Source organism: Alosa alosa, chromosome 11 (genome assembly GCF_017589495.1).
Source record: "Alosa alosa isolate M-15738 ecotype Scorff River chromosome 11, AALO_Geno_1.1, whole genome shotgun sequence".
Classification (NCBI taxonomy): domain Eukaryota; kingdom Metazoa; phylum Chordata; class Actinopteri; order Clupeiformes; family Clupeidae; genus Alosa; species Alosa alosa.
In genome coordinates this window covers 20,794,600-20,816,128 of record NC_063199.1, presented here as the reverse complement: position 1 = coordinate 20,816,128, position 21,529 = coordinate 20,794,600, and the positions used below count along the sequence as shown (strand labels likewise).

The 21,529-nt window shown below is 47.9% G+C and overlaps 2 protein-coding genes across 4 annotated transcripts in view; both read right to left on the bottom strand.

Moving 5' to 3' along the window:
* LOC125302792 (cingulin-like protein 1) overlaps positions 1-2,185 on the bottom strand; it is an 18,204-nt gene extending 16,019 nt beyond the window's left edge. Inside the window, exons 1-2 of the mRNA XM_048256111.1 lie at positions 2,017-2,185; positions 34-1,108 (exon numbers count right to left, since the gene is read on the bottom strand). Of these exons, the coding sequence (XP_048112068.1) occupies positions 34-1,002 (969 nt within the window). The 5' untranslated portion in view covers positions 1,003-1,108; positions 2,017-2,185. The remainder of the gene's footprint in view (positions 1-33; positions 1,109-2,016) is intronic.
* A 1,688-nt stretch (positions 2,186-3,873) lies between these two features.
* On the bottom strand, positions 3,874-18,546 carry LOC125302872 (transcription factor 12-like). 3 transcript variants are annotated; one of them, XM_048256195.1, is made up of 13 exons: positions 18,316-18,546; positions 13,225-13,315; positions 12,387-12,526; positions 12,101-12,221; positions 11,642-11,691; positions 10,983-11,067; positions 10,554-10,627; positions 9,942-10,115; positions 8,734-8,833; positions 7,782-7,989; positions 6,741-6,970; positions 5,445-5,589; positions 3,874-4,971 (listed from the first exon to the last, which is right to left on the bottom strand). In XM_048256195.1, the coding sequence occupies exons 1-12, from the start codon at positions 18,379-18,381 to the stop codon at positions 5,456-5,458; spliced, it is 1,473 nt and encodes a 490-aa protein (XP_048112152.1). In that variant the 5' UTR covers positions 18,382-18,546; the 3' UTR covers positions 3,874-4,971; positions 5,445-5,455. The 3 variants fall into 3 exon arrangements, with proteins under 3 accessions (XP_048112152.1, XP_048112149.1, XP_048112150.1); XM_048256192.1 differs by having other exon boundaries at positions 6,741-6,973; positions 18,316-18,542; XM_048256193.1 differs by having other exon boundaries at positions 3,874-4,968; positions 6,741-6,973; positions 18,316-18,541.
* Between the last annotated feature and the right edge of the window lie 2,983 nt (positions 18,547-21,529).

The window sequence follows — 21,529 nt, the reverse complement described above, 5'->3', positions numbered from 1 at the left end:
AGTGTGTATGTGTGTGTGTGTGTGTGTGTGTACCTGGTTGTCTCTCTCACAGGTGGTCTGTCCTGCGGCCTGCTGGACTCTGGACTCTGTCCTCTCCACCTTCAGCAGGACCGGGGCAGATCTGGGACTCTTCTGCCCCGGGGCATCTGCCCTCTGGGATGCTGCCCCCTCTCCTCGCTGGACTGGGCTCGTGACCGGAGGTCTGGGTGATGTCGGGGCACTCGCCCCTCCCCCCACCTCACCCCTGACCCCCCTGGCTGTCGCCATGGCGACAGGGTCAGAGGAGGCGGAGCTGTCTGCGCTGCGGGAACGCCTCCTCTCCTCTCCGGTCATCCGTCTCCGATATCCCGCCTCCCTCTCGTCAAACCCGCCCCTCTCATTGCCCGGTTCTGAGGCGCCGCGGGGGGGCTTGGTGGGGGGGACTCTGCTCCGCTGAGAGGACGGATGACCTTTGACCTGCGGCCGCTCCCTGTCCCGCTCACGAGCGGTCAGCGGCAGGGGGATGCGTGCCTTGTGCACCACCAGCGAGTAGAGCGGCGAGGAGGAGGCGGCGGAGGGGGAGGCCGGGGAGGGGGGGGGCGGGTGTGGACCGCGGCTGCTGCCCAGCTCCAGGCTGTTGTTTTGGGGGTGGTACGGCCGGAGCAGCTCTGGGTGTCGCTGATAGTTGAGCAGTGGGGAGGAGGAGGAGGAGGGGGGTGCTTGCGGGGGACCCGCCCTCTGGTCTGTGGCCTGCCTGGGGGAGCGGGGGGGCATCTCTGCGGGGCAGACCCCTCCTGTGGCACTGTACACACTGTAGTGCTCCACAAATGTCACCTCTGGGCCACTGTAGCGCGGCACGTTCCGCTTCTGCTTGTTCAGGACGACGAAGGAGTGACCGTCAGCCCCCTGGACGTGGACCTGCACCCCAAATGCCCCCTCTGGCCCTCCTGCCCCCTCCAACTGCCCCGGAGGCAGGACGAGGGCCCTGGGGCTCACTGATGCACAGCCTGCTGATCGCTCCATGCTGCGTCACAGCAGACGATGATGGGTAACTGACAGCAGAGGGAGCTGGGTAACTCCTACACTCCTAACAGCAGAGGATGCTGGGTAATCTCTACGCTCCTCTCTCCTGCAGGAGAAGGCAGAGTCAGTGGGTTTGGCTCACACTGAGCTCCACATCGCTGAAGTATTAACATGTGTGAGCTCCACCCCTGACCTGACCTGACACAGCTGATTTTAATCAGTCCCCCCTCAGGCATGCACAGTTTGCTTATAGAGAATCCACCCTCCTTACACAAAATACTAACCCCAACCACTCACACAAAACACTTCTGGACTTCCTCTTTCTCCAAGAGTAGTCTCATAGACAAGATGAAAAGGTCTCCAAACTAATGAAGTATAATGTTATTGTTTCTTTACTACTAGCCTACTATCACCCTTCACCCTGGTCTACTGTGTTAGTAAATGTAGGCCAAATGTGAGGACAATCGTCCACTCGCGTTGAAAAACAATAGCAGCGAGTCATCCAGAGGGACGCTTACGAGTGTCCGTACTTAGTTCTCCCGTGAGAACAGACAGGCGATGTTGTGTGTCAACACTGGACTATTGTCTTACACTCAGAATGACGACTTCTACTCGCCAGTCCACCACCGTGCAGGGGTGACTTGGATGACATCTCATCTCAGGCTCTATCATTGTAACTTTTCAGCTCCTGCGATTATTTGAGAAACGTTAACCACCTACAACTAACTGTTTAGATTATCTTACGTTGTAGTGAAAAAATAAAAAACAACAGAGTGAAGTTTCTTTACCATCATATTAACCACATTTTAAAACATAGCGTAGACATTTTGCAAAGTGAGAAAAAATGTTCCTCTCAGACTGTGCGTAAAACAACTTTCTTTGAGGTTAGAAACCAACTACCGCAGTAGGTTGGTCAGCCTCTCTCTCTCTCTCTCTCTCTCTCATACACACATATACAAACTCGATGTATAAAGTATGACAGCTATGGAGAAGAGCGGCGTGTACCCTACTTACCAATGTCCTCGCCAGCGCTTTGGAAGGTCGTTTGATAATTTAACGGTTTTGTTGTTTTAGAAGGAAATAATAATTGCGATGCCAAGTTTCAGCTGTTCATGTTGGCAGCGCACAGATTGGAGAATCGCTGAAGAAGTAATTCAAAGTCTGAAATGAAAGACTCCTTCTGCTCCCGCGGACACCCAGTGGGCAGGGATGACAGCTCTCTGAACCATCACCAAAAATGCTGCGCAATCCCAGAGGAGCAACACGCCCTTCTCAAGAAAGAGCCCATGTTCACAACTGAAGACCGACCATCGCATGATACAGCAAACTCATCTCATCTACTAAGACGTGCAACTCCATTTCCAGAAAATTTGGGACGCTATGTTAAATGTAAATAAAAATAGAATGCTATGATTTGCAAAACACGTTAACCATGTATCGAATTGAGAATAGTGACAACATGTTTAGTTGTTGAAACAGAGGTATTTTATTGTTTTGTTGTTGTTGTTTTAAATAAATATTTTGAATTTGATGTCAGCAACACATCTAAAAAAAGTTGGGACAGATGCATGTTTACCACTTTTGCATCAGTTATTCTTTTAACAACAGTCTCTACACATTTTGGAACCGAGTATACCGGTTGTTGCAGTTTTGAGAATAAGTTCTCATTCTTGGCCGATAGGATTTCAGCTGCTCAACAGGCTGGGGGATTTTTAATTATATTTTTCTTTCCATGATGCACCAGGAGATCTGGATTGCAAACGGTCCATTTTAGCACCTGGGCTCTTCTCTGGAGCCATAGTCTACTGTTGTAATATGTGCAGAAAGCAGTTTGCAGCATTGTTTTCATGCAATATTCAAGGCCTTCCCTGAATATATGTAGTCTGGGTGGCAACATTAGCTCAAAACCTGTAATAATCATTTATTGTGCCTCCCCAGAATAGATATGCAAGCCACCCATGCCATTGGCACTATGTACCCCCATCATGCATGCTGGCTTTTGAACTGGCCACTAATGACACGTTGGATGGTCCCTCTCCCCTTCAACCTGGAGGATGCAGAGTCCATGATCTTTACAAAGAATGACATATTTTGATTGGTCTAACCACAGGACAGTTTTCCACATCACCTTGGTCCACCTTTCATGAGCTCAGGCCCAGATAAGATGGCAGCATTCCTGGATCATGGTTTCCTCTCTGCAGAGTTTTCACCAGTATTTGTGGATGCAGCAGGAAACTGTGTTCAAAGCCCTTACAAGATGGTGAAATCCCCTAGGAGCATTATTCTTATATTCTATTAATTACTCGTTATTTGAGTGTGTTGTGTCTATAACATGTCAGAAAATGGTGAAACAATGTCGACCGGTGTTATCAAAGCCCCAGATCCCGCCCTCACACACCTTGTTTTGTCCACACACCAAAGACATTCAGTGATATTGCACTGTCATACTGTCAACAGTAAATAAACCAGAGAAGAAAATCTAATTGAAGAAGCTGGAATAGGAAATTTTTCCCCCCATTAAAAACTCACTCAAACTGTTTAATCGATTACCAAACGATTTATTGATTAGTTTTTAATCGATTACCAAACGAACTTGATTAGTTGTCAGTTATTAAATAAATCGCCAACAAACGTATCAATCCATGGTTGCAGTCCTTGTGACTTCTGATGTGCAGGGCTGTGTGTGTGTGTGTGTGGCTACTCATGTGCAGGTCTTATCATAGGTCACTCAGGTTGCAGTCCTTGTGGCTACTCATGTGCAGGTGTGTGTGTGTGTGTGTGTGGCTACTCATGTGCAGTCTTATCATAGGTCACTCAGGGATCGGCTGCTCTTCCCATCTTTACAGGCAGGAAATTAATGAAATCACAATGTTTTCACTGAGTATCTTTATTTCGAAATTCTACATAGACATGTATTCAACTGACACCTTTGCGGAAAGCGTGATAGTGTATAAAAAGAGCAAGTCATATGTCTACAAAAGTACATGTAACCTAACTTAATATACTGCATCCTATAATGCTCAGCTTGTAGCCTAGCTCATACAGAAGAAAGCGTTTTAAACCTTTGTTTTAGATAATAAAATCTCTCTTATGTCTGCACTCCTGCGAGTGACCTTCCAATAGAACTCTGGACAAACAAGTACAATAAGAAGAGGTAAAGTTAAAAAAGAATTCAAAAGAAGACAATCAGCTGTTTTGTTTTGGTAATAGTCTAGATATAGTTTGGGAAGCCCTGTGGTGTGTAAGACGTTAGAGGATAACCAGAGGAACGGCATGTTTAAAGGGTTAGTTCACAACATATGCAGTCTCAGACACCAATATTGTCATGAATACCAGAAATATCAAACTGTGGGCTTTATGGACAGACTAGATATCTACTGATGCTAATGTTATAAAATAAAAAAAATTGAGAAAATGGAATGGAACACACATGCACACACAGAGACACACCATATTCTTTATGACTGGTCCTATGACGTCCTCTCGGCACCCAAATCACCAGTTGACACACACACACACACACACACACACTGGCTTTAGAAAAAACACTTCTCAAGCGTGGACATGCTACACGGGAGAAATACGGTGTCTCTCAGGTGAGATTGTCATGTGAGAATGTAGTATTCATATCCACTGCTAAACGGTGGCTGATTGTTCTAAGCAAATACTGATTCACTGCACAAGGTGCACTTAAGGGGGAGACTACAGTAAGTCTTTTCCAGTCTGGTCATAGGAATTGCTGTGCTACTGTGTGTCTGTCCCCAGGAATGTCCACATCATGGTGTTGTCCACAGGCTGTGTGTTTGTGTGTGTGTGTGTGTGTGTGTGTGTGTATGTATGTGTGATGTGTGTGACTCTCTGCGTGTATGTGTTTCAGGCTGTCCCCAGGAATGTTCACGCCATCGCCATGGTGTTGTCCACAAGCTGTTGTCAGTCCCTCGGCCTCCTTCTGGTGGATCACGCCCTCTGCTGGACAAACACATAATTGCATACACTTCACTCGGGCTCATCCAGAGGCAGGCATGTGGATGTGTTGTGATATCTATCTAATGTCATGCCATGTTGGGCTGTGGTGTATTCTGTAGTGCAGTATAGTGTTGTACACTAGCATGTTGTGTAGTGTGTGTGTGTGCGTGCGTGCGTGTATGTGTGTATGTATGAATGTGTGTGTGTGTGTGTGTGTGTTGTGTATGTGGGGTGTGTGTGTGTGTGTGTGGGGTGTGTGTGTGTGTGTGTGTGTGTGGGTTTGGTGTGTGGTGCGTGTGTGTATGTAGTGTGTGTGTGTGTGGTGTGTATGTGTGTGGTGTGTGTGTGGTGTGTGTGTGGTGTGTGTGTGGTGTGTGTGTTGTGTGTGTGTGTGTGTGTAGTGTTTGTAGTGTGTGTGTGTTGTGTGTAGTGTATGTAGCGTGTGTATGTGGTGTGTGTGTGTGTGTGTGTGTTACCGTTGGCCAGGTCAGAGGGGGCCGGTGAGTGTGTCCGGCAGGCCGACGTGCAGCGCTGCGTGGACAGACTGGGGGTCCAGAGTGGGCGGAGTCACACTCTCCTCTCGCCGGCGCAGACACGCAGCCTTGGGGTTCAGGTTCCGCTCTGGAGGTCACAGCAAAGGTCACATGGGGTAGGGGTCACACACAACACACACTCAGGGTAGAGTAGAGGTCACACACAACACACACTCAGGTAGAGTAGGGGTCACACACAACACACACTCAGGGTAGAGCTGCTCACATGCAACACACACTCAGGGTAGAGTAGGGGTCACACACAACACACACTCAGGGTAGAGTATGGGTCATGACAAAGGTCATGCTCAAGGTAGAGTATGGGTCACGACAAAGGTCATGCTCAAGGTAGAGTATGGGTCACGACAAAGGTCATGCTCAGGGTAGAGTATGGGTCATGACAAAGGTCATGCTCAAGGTAGAGTATGGGTCACGACAAAGGTCATGCTCAGGGTAGAGTAGGGGTCACACACAACACACACTCAGGGTAGAGTAGGGGTCACACACAACACACACTCAGGGTAGAGTAGGGGTCACATACAACATACACTCAGGGTACAGCTAACAGCCAGACTAACAGATACGCTGTCTTTGCTGTTACTGAATCAGAAGCAGATGTGGGCCTGGCTAGTACTTGGATGGGAGACCTCCTTGGAAAATTATGTTGTTGGTGGGTGGCCAGTAGGGGGCAGTCTTCCCTCTGGCCAAAAAAGATCAATCCCAATGCCCCAGTGCAGTGACGGGGACACTGTACTGAAGGATATGCCATCCTTTGGATGAGATGTTAAACCGAGTTCCTGACTCACTGTGGTCATTAAAGATCCCATGGCACTTATCGCAAAGAGTAGGGGGTTCCCCGGTGTACTGGCTAAATTCCTAACCTGGCTCCTTCAATTTGGCCCCCTAATCATCCCCCACTGTTATCGGCTCATTCGCTCCCTCACTCTTCACCTGAAGTTGGTGTGTGGTGAGCGTTCTGGCGCATAATGGCTGCCGTGCATCACCCAGGTGGGTGCTACACATTGGTGGTGGTTAGTGAGGTCCCCCCTTTCCTTGAAGAACTTTGAGTGTAGGGAAAAGCGCTATATAAATGTAACATGTTGTTGTACAGTCGGGGTCTTTCACAATTTTTTGAATGTTTCCCTTTTTGTAAGTCGCTTTGGATAAATGACTAAATGCAAATTTACATGCACATGCACATGCACATGCACACGCACACACACGCACACACACACGCACCTCTGACTTGCTGCTCGAGGCTGAGGATGACGGTGACAGCCTGGTGCAGTATGAGCAGTTTGGTCTGCGGCTTCTCACTCTGCAGGTGCAGCTGACACATGCGGCCGAGCTCCTGAAACGCCTCGTTGATGTCGCGCACACGCAGACGCTCTCGTGCGTTATTGGCCAGCCTCCTCTCCCGCTCCCGCTCTGCCTTCTGCTCCGGGGTCAGGTCCTCATCCTCGTGGATGCTGCTGGACACACAGATGGGACAGCAAGATGTGTAAGAATGAGGAGTACAGCTAACTACACCTGTACACACATAACTACACACACACACATACATACACACATATACATAACTACAGACGTACACATCTAACTACACCTGTACACATCTAACTCCACCTGTATGCATGTAGCTACACACGTACACAACTAACTACACTTGTACACATCTAACTCCACCTGTACACATCTAACTACACATATACACAACTAACTACACCTGTATGCATCTAGCTACACCTGTACACATCTAACTACACACATACACATTTAACTACACCTGTGCGCACATCTAACTACACACATACACATCTATCTACACACATACATATCTATCTACACACATACACATCTAACTACACACATACACATCTAACTACACACGTACAAATCTAACTACACACATACACATCTAACTCCAGCTGTATGCATCTAACTACACACATACACATCTAACTCCACCTGTACACATCTAACTACACCTGTATGCATCTAGCTACACACATACACATCTAACTACACCTGTATGTATATAACTGCACCTTTATGCTTTCACAATATTTCACTTTTTATGCTTTTAATTGAATTTAAATATCACTGTATATTGGAGTGTAGTGTGGAGTAAGACTGCCCTCTTGTGGAAGCACCTGCAACTGCATAGAGATTCCACCCTTATGGCAGTAGAAAAAAATCCTCTTGTCTGTGTGTGTGTGTGTGTGTGTGTGTGTGTGTGTGTGTGTGTGTGTGTGTGTGTGTGTGTGTGTGTGTTCTGACCTGTTCCTGGTGGTCATCTCCCCTGGTGTTTTGGATTCTCTAGCGTCGCTGTCTTCATCTGACCTGAACTCACAGGAGGAGTGTGTGTGTAAGAGTGTGTGAGTGTGTGTATCCCCCTCCATGGTCTCCACCTTCAGCACCAGTGGCACTCTGGCTGCGGACCCCAACCCCACAGGCAGTGCCGCAGGAAGCAGCAGTGAGTCAATTCCTGTTACATCACAGAGAGGAGAGAAGGGAGAGAAGCAGTCAGAAGCAGAGGGGAGGATAGGAGACACAACAGAAACACACACACACACACACACACACACACGTACACACACAAAGACACACATACACTCCTCTCCCCAAGGGGCCGTGTCCTTAACATGGGACCCAGAGGTGTCTGTCTGAGGGGGACTTGGCTCCGCTAGAGTTGATTTAACGTTACAGCAGACTGGCAAATGGGGTCACATATGTGGTGCGGACAGCGCAGCTATTGGACAGGACAGCGCGGCTAGCAAACAGGAGAGCGCAGCTGTTGGACAGGACAGCGCAGCTAGCAAACAGGAGAGCGCAGCTATCGGACAGGACAGCGCAGCTAGCAGACAGGAGAGCGCAGCTAGCAGACAGTAGAGCGCAGCTATCGGACAGGACAGCTAGCGAACAGCGCAGCTATCATACAGTACAGCTAGCAGATGGTGCAGCTAGCGGACGGCGCAGCTAGCGGACAGGAGAGCGCAGCTAGAGAACAGCGCAGTTAGCGAACAGCGCAGCTAGCGAACAGCGCAGCTAGCGAACAGCGCAGCTGGCGAACAGCGCAGTTGGCGAACAGCGCAGCTGGCGTACAGCACAGCAGGTGGACAGCACAGCAGGCGGACAGTGCAGCCGAGCAGCTGGTGCACTGAGGTGGACGCAACTCTGTTGCACTCACAGGCAGAATGAAGGGAAGGGAAGGAGAACATCTGGGGCTAACCTCGAAATCCATCTCCCTGATTGGTCAGGTCTGCTGTAGGCGGGATCCTGGGGGTGGAAAGAGGAGAGGGATTGGCTGGTTCACCTCTCGCTGGTCCTACCTGTGGATTCAGATCAGAGGCAGGTGAGACCACAGACTACATCTGACAGGTGGGGACTCACAGACAACACACACACACACACACACACACACACACACACACACACACACACACACACACACACACACACATACAGACATACACACACACAAACACAAACACTCACTCACTTAATTGCACACTCTCTCTCTCTCTCTCTCACACACACACACACACACACACACACACACACACACACACAAACACACGCTAAAATAAAATCCAATCCAAATCAATCCTTTCCTTTGAAACTCCACAAACGACCCTAATGCCTTCCAGGACACATTCTTTCACTCTTTCTTTTGCTCTCTCTCTCTCTCTGGGAAAGTAAGAAGCTAGTTATCTCTTTTCCTTCTCTCTTTCCCCCTCCCTCTTTGGAGGACATAAAGGATGGAGAGTTCTCTGATATCCTTCTGTTCATTGGAATAGAACTCTTCCCTCGCTGCAGCTGAGTTTGTCTGAGCAGAAACAGCTCCGTTATACTGCAGGGTCTCACATACACACACACACACACACACACACACACACACACACACACACACACACACACACACACACAAACACACAATCCAAGTGCAATGGGTGTGTGTGTGTGTGTGTGTATGTGTGTGTGTGTGTGTGTAAAGGTGACCCTGTAGTAGTAGGGTTGTCTTGTTCTCTGTCTATTTCAGGCCATCAGCTCCTGCCAGGCCTTATCCATGTGGAAAATATGCAGGAGATCTGAGCTGACCTGGGTTGTGTGGAGAGTCACACCGCTGCTCTATGACCGAGACACACACACACACCCCACACACACACACTACACACTACACACACACACACACACACATACATACTACACACACACACACACACACACACACACACACACACACACACACACACACACAGACACACACACATACACACACACATACATGCATACTACACACACACACACACACACGCACAGACACACACACATACATACCACACACACACACACACACACACACACACACACACACACACACACACACACACACACACACACACACACACACACACACACACACGAATCTGATTTTACCACTGGGGAGGATTGGCTTGTGGAGAAGTTTGGTCGTATGGCAGTGATTGGTTCGTGGCCAGGGAGAGGCAGAGGGCTGTGCAGCTCATTGGTTAAGGTGCTGAAGGGCTCGCCCACAGCATGGTTCCTCAGGACATGAATGGCGTCGTCCAGTCTGTCCAACCGGTCCTCCATCTATACGGCACAAAGGAGAGGGCGTTACAGATTATGTAGCTCACTGGACCTCACGCACACACACTCACACATACACACATAAATTCTCAAACACACACACACACACATATACAGTATAAATACAGACTCTCACACACACAGACACATATACAGTAATAATGGTTATAATAGTTATAATGTAATATAGTGGTAACTGCAATATAGCAGTAACTGTAATGTAGTGATAACAGTATAACTGTAATGTAGAAATAATTGTAATATTGTGATAACTGTAATAAAGTGATAACTGTAATATTGTGATAACGGTAATATTGTGATACCTGTAATATTGTGATACTGGTAATATTGTAATAGCTGTAATATTGTGATAACTGTAATATTGTGATAGTTGTAATATTGTGATAACTGTAATATAGCAGTTGCAGTACAGAATTTTACCACAGAGTGCAGCATGGTGTCATAGCATGGTGGCAGGATGGTCTGCACAGTCACAGGTGGCCACGGACTAGATCCTGAAACACACACAGACACGCGCACACACACATGCACACATACACAGAATTTATCTATACACAATATTTACACAATCTACATTCATACAGCCCATATGATACATTACAATCTATATGTAAGCATGTGTGTGTGCATCTGTATGTATGTGTGCGTGTGTAGGGGGTTAAGAGTTAAGGCTGCCAAATTTCCGGTCGTTGTGTTCCTCAAGTGTCTGTATATACATTAATATAATCACAACTAAGAACATACTAAGGCTAACCGCTTAAAGTTGTGTGTTCGTGTGTGTGTGTGTGTTTATCTGTGTGTGTGTGTGTGTGTCTGTGTGTGTGTCTGTGTGTGTGTGCGTAGGCCTACCTGTGGTTGCGGTGAGGGGGGATTGAGACCTGACTGGAGTGGACGCACTGGAGCTAAAGCTGCCACTCGGGTCTAGAGAATAAATCTGAAACACACACACACACACACACACACACACACACACACACACACACACACACAATGTATCTATAGACAATATATACCCAATCTACATTCATACATACTTCAGCGGTGACAAATCCTGCTGAGAGAGAGAGAGAGAGAGAGAGAGAGAGAGGCACCCGCAAAATGGTCCTGTGCGCGTGTGTCTCTGCATGGGGCTACGTTCAATTGAAGTCAGAAGTTGGTCCGTCCAGTCAATAGTACCGTATTCACGCCGCTCCATTGTTAGATTAACGTTATCAGACAGCGCTGTAAAATGTGTCCGGGAATTTTTCGCGGGACTTAAATAAATAATGCGCAATACCTGCAATCCTGAAATGTGAAACGCTGAAATGTAGGCCCTGTACATAGTTTTAACCTGTACAAAACATATGCATTTCCATACCATCTACACCACAACTAGCACATACTGTACATCCCACATGACACCCACACTACGTGTCTCCAGCCCCTGAGCCTGTGTGTGTGGGTGTGTGTGTGTGTGTGTGTGTGTGTGTGTATGTGTGTGTGTACCCCTTCACCGTTAACACACTCACCGAGGCCAGCGCTTTGCCCAGAGCGTCCCCAGTCTGAGAGCCTTCAGATGCTAAGAGCAAAAGCACAAACAGCTCATCAGAAAAAGGACCTTCAGAAAGAACTGCTCTTGTTCTGAGTGTGGATCGTTTTCTTCTCTTGAAATGAGCTCAGTGATCAATGTGTGATTCTGATTAATGTGGGAGTTTGTTTTGGTCTGTGAGTTTGTTTTGGTCTGTAAGTATGTTTTGGTCTGTGAGTATGTTTTGTGTGTGTGTGTGTGTGTGTGTGTGTGTGTGTGTGTGTGTGTGTGTGTGTTTGGTCGCTCTGTGTGTGCGTGTGTTTGGTCCCTCTGCGTGTGTGTGTTTGGTCCCTGTGTGTGTGGTCCCTGTGTGTGTGTGTGTGTTTGGTCTCTGTGTGTGTGTGTGTGTGTTTTTGGTCCCTCTGCGTGTGTGTTCTGCGTGCTGTGTTGTTTTTCTCACCGATGAAGCGCTGGGCTCCTGTGGCCAGTACAGCTTTGCTGCCGCTGGTCCGGTGGAAGGTGGACATGGGTGGGAGGCTCTTATTGGCCTTGGACATCGACATGGCATGAGGAGACAAACTCTGAAAAGAAGTACACATTTTCCATTTGTGTGTGTGTGGTGTGTGAGGTGTGTGTGTGTGGTGTGTGTGTGTCCCTGGCCCTGCGGTGTGGTGTGTGTGTGTGTGTGTGTGTGTGTGCGTGTGTGTCGTGTGTGTTAGACGTTTCCTGGCTCCCTTAGACTTTACCTGCCGCTTGTGTGATGGCACGTTGCCATAGTTTCCTGACAGTGATTGGCCAGCGCACTGAGTCCCCAGCGTGGCTCCGTGACCCGACAGTGTGATCCCATTGGACGAGCTCCAGAGATTGGGAGAGTTGGTGGCTCCATCTGACAGGATGACAGAGAAGTGTGTCAGCAACGGAGCGAGTTCACAGGGTTCACACCAGCAGGTCAGAGGCACTAGGTCAGAAACAAATGTTTCAAAAACATCACAGTGTGACAGTCTGAGAACAAATATGTGTGCAACAGCATCTGGTGTGTATAAAGCACGACCCAACGCCTGTGCAACCCCAACGCCCGTGCAACCCCAACGCCCGTGCAACACCAACGCTTGTGCAACCCCAACGCCCGTGCAATCCCAACGCCCTGCAACCACAACGCCCGTGCAACCACAACGCCCGTGCAACCTCAACATGTTCAGAATGACGCATCTCTGTTTGGGGTCTGAGCTCTGCATTGGTGTGAATGAACCGTTGGGGTCTGAGCTCTGCATTGGTGTGAATTAACCGTTAGGGTCTGAGCTCGGCATTGGTGTGAATTAACCGTTGGGGTCTGAGCTCGGCATTGCTGGTGTGAAGAATGAACCGTTGGCTCCAGGACTTTACCGTGAGCTGCGCTGGACTGAGAGCAGCTGAGGAAACAGACCTTGAGTGTGAAGTGGATAACAGGCCGAACAGGAAACACACGCTCCCCAAAGAGCACCTCACCGTCCTTGGGAGGTACACTGTCTTCAACACCACACTTCTATGCATCAGCACACACACACACAAACACACACACACACACTAAGCACTGTATACCCTTACCCAGCAGTAAGCTGCTGATGGCGGTGCCAGGCAGTTTGGTGGAGGAATGTGACGGAGAGAGTCCCTCTGATACGGAAGGTGGAGCATATGCCTGCAACACACACACACACACAGCATGTTTATTAGACTCTCTCTACTACACGGAAGGTGGAGTGTATTCCTGCAACACACATTTGTGCACACACATGCCATGCAGAACTGCTCTTGTTTGCATGCCTGCCCTACCCCCACCTCCCAGTCTCCCAGTCTCTCCAGCTCTGCATCCCGGTGACACCCAACGACCTAAGCCACCATCACCTCACGCCCTGCCCCCGCCTGACGCCTCCTTGCCTGTGCCTGTTGAGGTGTCCACGACCATGGCAGCCTTGACAGGGACATCAAGGAGGTGGTCATCCCCCAGCCCCCACCCCCTCAATACCAGTGCAACACTCACCTCCACCATCACAGGCTATCGTACCCCCACCATCACTGGATATTGCACCCATCCCCCACATGGCAACCATGAACAATGAGGTGACAACGACTTCAGTCAACAGCCATCAGACACACAGATCCCAGATGCACCCCCCATCATTACAGCAGATCAAGTAAGGGTTCAACTAAAGAAACTTCGTCCCAAGAAGGCAGCCGGGCCTGACAGACTGTGTCCAAGGCTACTCAAGACCTGTGCTGCTGAATAGGGGAGCCACTGAAGCACATCTTCAACTTGAGTCTACGTCTCGGACAAGTTCCAACACTGTGGAAGACATCATCACCCCGTCCCTAAGACGTCTCACCCCGTCCCTAAGAAGCCACACCCTAGTGAGCTTAATGACTACAGGCCTGTCGCTCTAACATCACATGTGATGAAGACAATGGAGCGACTGGTCTTAGGTATGCTCAGACCCCAGGTACGCCATGCACTAGACCCGTTACAGTTTGCATACCAGGAGAAAGTGGGTGTGGACGATGCCATCACTTATCTTCTACACAGGACACATTCTCACCTAGACAAGGGGAAAAGTGCTGTGAGAATCATATTCTTTGATTTCTCAAGTCCTTTTAACACCATCCAACCCCTCAGACTGGGAGACAAGCTCTTGCAGATGGGTGTGAACGCTCACCTGGTAACCTGGATTACAGATTACCTGACCGAGCGACCACAGACTGAAGAACTGTCTCTCTGACACTGTGATCAGCAGCACCGGAGCGCCACAGAGAACTGTGCTCTCTCCAGTCCTGTTCACCCTGTACACATCTGACTTCTGCTACAACACGAGTCATGCCACATGCAGAAGTTTTCTGACGATACTGCAATTGTGGGGGGGTATCAGGGGACGAGCAGGAGGAGGAGTACAGGAGCCTGGTGGAGGACTTTGTGCAATGGTGCAAGCTCAATCACCTTCAACTCAACACTTCAAAGACCAAGGAGATGGTGGTGGATTTCCGCAGGTCTAAGCCCGCTCTGCTACCAGTCTCCATTGATGGGGCCAATGTGGAGGTGGTAAGCACCTACAAGTATCTGGGTCTCCACCTGGACAATAAACTGGACTGGTCAGCCAACACTGACGCACTCTACAAGAAAGGGCAGAGCAGGCTGTACTTCCTGAGGAGGCTGCGGTCCTTCAATGTGTGCAGCAAGATCCTCAGGATGTTCTACCAGTCTGTTGTTGCCAGCGTCCTCTTCTATGCAGTGGTATGCTGGGGAGGAAGCACAAAGAAGAAGGATGCTGGGCGACTTGACAGGCTGGTAAGGAAAGCTGGCTCTGTAGTGGGAGCTAAACTGGAGTGCATCACTTCAATATCTGACAAAAGGACCCTGAACAAACTGATCAACATCTTGGACAATGAGTGTCATCCACTCCACAGCACTATTGTAAAGCAGAAGAGCCTGATCAGCTGGAGACTTCGCTCACTGCCTTGCACAACAGACAGACTGAGGAAGTCATTTGTCCCCAGGGCCATTGAACTGTTCAATGCTTCACTTAAGGGAAGAGGAGAGATAGACTTCTCCGCATAGTCTGTCTGCCTCTCCACCCTCCCCATGTTTGGGTACTGTCTGTCCACTAGCCACTTTTTACCACTGTTTTACTGCCTCGCTGTTTGCGTGCTATATTAGCACATACAGTATGCATAACCCCTCCCTCCATGCCACAGCCGGATTGTGGCCACACTTATACCTTTTCTTAATATAGTTTTAAAGCTTTAAACAGAGGGGAGTGTGTGTGTGTGTGTGTGTGGGACCAGAGAGGAGTGTGTGTGTGAGGGGTATAAACAAGCTCCAGTCCACTGCCATTCACTGCATGTGAGGTCACTTAGTCGTGTTTACATACAATTCATCTTAATCTGAAATCTCATTTGGTCATGGATGCATGCACACACACACACACACACACACAGACAGATAAGCGCACCCTCATACAGACATAAAAACAGGACCAGTTACACTCTTAACACACAAAAAACAGAAACACACACACACACACACACACACACACACACACACACACACACACACACACACACACACACACACACACACACACACACACACACACACACACACACACACACACACACACACACACACACACACACACACACACACACACACACACACACACACACACACACACACAGGGGCAGCCGTGGCCCACTGGTTAGCACTCTGGACTTGTAACCGGAGGGTTGCCAGTTCGAGCCCCGACCAGTGGGCTGCGGCTGAAGTTCCCTTGAGCAAGGCACCTAACCCCTCACTGCTCCCCGAGCGCCGCCATTGTAGCAGGCAGCTCACTGCGCCGGGATTAGTGTGTGCTTCACCTCACTGTGTGTTCACTGTGTGCTGTTTGTGTTTCACTAATTCACTGATTGGGTTAAATGCAGAGACCAAATTTCCCTCACGGGATCAAAAAAGTATATATACTATATATACACACACACAGAGGGTTGGAGAGGTCTGCACCTGGTCCATCTCCTCGTGGCTTTGATGTGGCCCTTTCAAACCCTGTGTGTGTGTGTGTGTGTGTGTGTGTGTGTGTGTGTGTGTGTGTGTGTGTGTGTGTGTGTGTGTGTGTGTGTGTGTGTGTGTGTGTGTGTGTGTGGCTTTAATGTGGCCCCCAGGAAATGAACACAAGCTTTCCCCCACGACATCAATAGCAAGTGGATTTTCCCAGCAGCCCCACAATGCTCTCCAGAGCGCTCTCATTCACAGACACATGTGGAGGGCGAGACAAAATGCCTGTAGCCCCGCCCCCGTCCTTCGCTTGGCCTTCGCTTGGGTCGACTGTCTGCTGCCAAGTAAACACAAAGCCCCCCATCTATACCCCCCCCCCCACACACACATACACACAGCAGATGGCGCCAGATAAAGCCAATTGTCCCGCTTCAGCCAGCTAACCAGGCTAACCAAGCGACCCTCCCTCCCCTCACATACCAGCCCCCTTCCACACATACTGTAGGCCCACACACACACACACACACACACACACAGAGAGAACAGCTCCATGCCTCTTTTGAAGTTGCCTGTTATTTATAATATACGCAGAGTCTAAAAAATCTTTAAAGATCTAGACTCATTATTTAACAGTATTCCCTGCCTGTTTTTCTGAAGTTCAGTCCCAAACACCTGCAACCAATTTCCCCCTCGTTCAGAGAGCAGTTCGCGTCTGGAAACACTTACTCTGTCCCAGATCAAAGCCTTCTCTGGAACTGTTGTAATGTGGTGAAGAGCAGGCTTAAGTCTGCTGCCAGGTCAAGCTCCACAGCCTGCTCCACAAAGGCTTTATGACAGGTACAGGCTACAATGGTAACCAGCACAGGCTTTATGATCTGTATTAACCTGCACAAACTTCATGACAAGTACAGGCTAGCATGCTTAACCGCATGGACACAACAGGAACACACTGACAGGTTCACACTAACTTACTAAACTAACTGCACAAACTTCAAGACAGGTACATGCTACCATGCTAACCTGCACAAACTTCATGACAGGTACAGGCTAACTTGCCAACCGGGCCGGCATAGGGTTTATGACAGGTACAGGCTAACATTCTAACCGGCATAGGCTTTATGACAGGAAGTCTACATGCTAACATGCTAACTGGCACAGGCTTTATGACAGGTACACATGTAATCTGTGTTGTGTTGAACTGCGCGGTCCAGCCCTGCACACGTCCAGACTTGAACCTGCGAACAGCAACACCTCGGATCTGGAGTTGAGCGTGCTGTCAATCGAGCTAAAAGCCCAGGCTGCTAGTTTTCATGCCAGCACTACTCTTAAGTTGTCAGGAAGTGAGGTTTACTAACGTTTCTTCGTACATTTTAATGCCAACACTCAGGCAATTCAACATGTAGGAACTGCTAAGATACCATCACAGGACAAAATTCTACCACAATAACACTGACTTTGTAGCCTTTCACAGCCTGTTTTCAACTCTGTGAATATCTCATGTGCAGCATATAATCCAGTAGCCTAGTATGACAGGTAAATCCACCTCCAGACGATTTAGACTTGTAGCACTGAGCTGTGATGTCAACACACACTGGTGTAGCCCTGAGCTGTTCCCCCAACACACACTGGTGTAGAGCTGTTCCAACACACACTGGCATTCGGAGCTCAGCTCTGGACTCTCCTCTCTCGTCACGCTGTACATAAACTTTCCTCTCTCCTCACACTGCGTCAGAAGAATACCTTCGAAACCAGTGAGCTTTCTGTCCTTAGCATTACCTCACATCACAGACATTTAGACTCATTTCCCATCTTTAGAGTAGTTTTCAGACATGATTGTTCTACGAGAGAAACTTATCCAGTTCTCCCCAAACACACATTGGCGCTTGAAAAGTTTCCTTTACATGATGAACAAAGCACAACAGAGGCTGTGTTGACAGCGTGCATTCAATGCTTCAAACACTGACAGCAAAAATAGGACAGAAAGAAAGAGAAAGAAACACACAGCTTTATTGTGTAAAAAAATTTTGCTTTGGCAACAGTCATGCCAATAAACTAAACTCACTTGGAATGGAATTGAGAGACAGACAGAAAGAGAGAGACACACATGCACACACACAAAGCAAGGCAGTGACTTCATGAAAAGAAGAGAGGGTACTCACAGTTTTGCCGTTGTAGTAGTGCACACGGGAGTTGCCAGACGGAGTGTTGGGGTGCACACAGTACATGACTGCGTCCGCAGAGTTGCCCCTAAAGTGTGTTAATCTTCACTCCGAGAGTGTAATCCACAAACCCCTTTCTTAGAGTACACACACACACTCACAGACACGCACGTCCTTTCAGCCAGGGCTGCTGCCCGACACACACACACACACACACACACACAATCATTCAGCCAGCATGAGCAAATCAGGAGTGAACCACCACAAGCCATGCAAGGGGTGCGGGCTAACGGACTGTACCATCCTGAGCTGGAGGAGGAGCAGGAGAGACGCAGCATTGAAGGATCAGGCTGCCTGTTGCTGATCTGGGGTTGCTGTGTGTGTGTGTGTGTGTGTGTGTGTGTGTGTGTGTGTGTGTGTGTGTGTGTGTGTGTTTCTGTGTGTGTGTGTGTGTGTCATCACTTGAACAATCTGAAGAGGAACAAACAGTAAAGACCTCTCAGCAACACACCTGACCTGACCACTCTTTAATGCTGCAGCATTAAAACAACAAATACCAACAAATACTCCTGGACCCCCAGCCTGAAAAAACTATCATGATAAACTATCATGGACTCCACAAACTGGGCACAACCCATATGAGCCGCCCTTTATTTACTAATATGAAACACCCTTTATTTAAACATCCTTAATTTACAAATAAACTTTAATCTCCCCGGCCTTTACTGAGCCTCCCACTGACCCGGTTTCCAGGTGTGGGTTGGCGTGGTGATCCCGTGAGACGTGGTGAGGTGGGAGGTTATTTTTACCTGCGCTGGGCTGTCTGAGTGTGATGGCACAGAGTAGATATCTCTTCCTGTGGCACTCCTCTGCAGGACGCTAATCCTGCTTAGTGTCTGCTGGCCTGGACTCACGGGAGGGGTGTGTGTGTGTGGGGGATGACCTCACGGGAGGGGTGTGTGTGTGTGATGGCCTCACGGGAGGGGTGTGTGTGTGTAAGAGATGGCCTCACGGGAGTGGTGTGTGTGTGTGTGTGATGGATGAATGTCTTTGCCTCCTCTGTTCTGGTAAACTATCAATCACCTATCAATCACCAGTCACCTGATACAGTGACTGACAGAGACAATGTCTTCTGAAGTGTGTAAACTGTGTCTCAGCCTCTACGAGGGTGTGCTAACGGGGGTCTGTGTGTGTGTGTGTGCGTGTAAGTGTGTGTGTATGCCAGGAACTGTGGAAGACGCACTGTAAGAAGATTAAAGCACGTGAGGACAAGACTGCTCGACCTCTGACATACACTGACCTGATTCCCCAACTGACCCACATCTCCTCATGAGACTCACACGGAGTTCACATCATCATCATTATTATCCTAACCATCACCATCACCATCATCATCATCATTATTATCCTATAACCACCACCATCATCATTATTATCTCCCCGCACCCAAACCAGCAGGTTCAGAGGAAGCTTCTTCCCTGCAGCTGTCACCCTACTGAACTCTAGCTCTGCATCCTGGTGACAACCAACCAACTAAGCCTCCAACACCACCCCCCCACCCCAACCCCCAACACTTGGGTTCAACACCTGGGTATCTCACATGGTTACAGTAGCTAATATACCGGTAGTCATGGTAACCCCGAGTTTACTGTCTACTGTGGCTGCGCTCCCTGAGGTCCTCAACGTCAAAAGAGGCCTTCTTATCTAAACCTGCTGTCACATCACATTTTTACCTCTATATACAAGTCAGGTACCACAAGAATTTGGATTAAGCTAATCCAAATAGGATTAAATCGGTCAAATTGCGTTGAAATGGTTGAAGAGAGGCTTACGTCAGACAATCCATAAAGAGTGAGCTGTGGATAGCACCGACCATGTCAACACAGACACTAGAGGGCTGCAGACGTTGTGATGTCTAGATCTGACTTACAGTATCTACATCTGATTTCATCTGTAATATTTAGATATGATTCACAGTGCCTGTCGAAACATCCAAAGGACAGGGGTGGTCTGTGACATGGGTTAGCACTAATATAGCAACACATTAGTTTGTAAGTATGAGGAAACCTATGTTGCCTAATAACAGGGTGATGATATGCTACATAAGGCTGCAACGTTTGTATTTCATGGCAATTCTACAGGCTTTGGTTCCTGGTTAGCATCACTGAGAGGTACTACCTCATAGAGAAACTAATGACCACATTTGAAGTATTTGAAGTACATCACCATATTTGAAGTATTCAGTTAGGCCTGGCCATGAAATAATTTAAGAATAAACAGGGTTAGGGTCAGAGACGGGACCTACAGGCTCATAACAGCACTGTCTATGCGTTTTCATCTCCAGAACATTTACATTTATTCAAATGTAGCATACAAAATCCAAAGCCACATATACAATGAGGACTGACATTCAAGCTACACTGCAAAGGACACCTTGGGATGACAATAAACACTACTCCAATAAACACTACTTCACAAACACTATGAGACTACCAATAAATATTACTCCACAAACACCATGAGACTGTAGAATAACAATAAACACTACTTCACAAACACCATGAGACTACCAATAAATACTACTCCAATAAACACTACTTCACAAACACTATGAGACTACCAATAAATATTACTCCACAAACACCATGAGACTGTAGAATAACAATAAACACTACTTCACAAACACTATGAGACTACCAATAAATATTACTCCACAAACACCATGAGACTGTAGAATAACAATAAACACTACTTCACAAACACTATGAGACTACCAATAAACACAAACACCATGAGACTGTAGAATAACAATAAACACTACTACTTCACAAACACTATGAGACTACCAATAAATATTACCCACAAACACCATGAGACTGTAGAATAACAATAAACACTACTTCACAAACACTATGAGACTACCAATAAATATTACTCCACAAACACCATGAGACTGTAGAATAACAATAAACACTACTTCACAAACACTATGAGACTACCAATAAATATTACTCCACAAACACCATGAGACTGTAGAATAACAATAAACACTACTTCACAAACACTATGAGACTACCAATAAATACTACTCCACAAAACACCATGAGACTGTAGAATAACAATAAACACTACTCCACAAACACCATGAGACTACCAATAAATATTACCCAATAACACCATGAGACTGTAAATAAACACTACTCCACAAACACTA

What these genes read in the sequence shown, in the direction of transcription:
- LOC125302872 (XM_048256192.1), bottom strand. Translation starts at nt 18,381, where the DNA reads ATGTACTGTGTGCACCCCAACACTCCGTCTGGCAACTCCCGTGTGCAC. An exon ending in AGGAGCCCAGCGCTTCATCG is followed by an intron (nt 11,692 to 12,100) that starts GTGAGAAAAACA and finishes TTTTGCTCTTAG; the next exon opens with CATCTGAAGGCTCTCAGACT. An exon ending in GAGATGACCACCAGGAACAG is followed by an intron (nt 6,974 to 7,781) that starts GTCAGAACACAC and finishes CTGTGTGTCCAG; the next exon opens with CAGCATCCACGAGGATGAGG.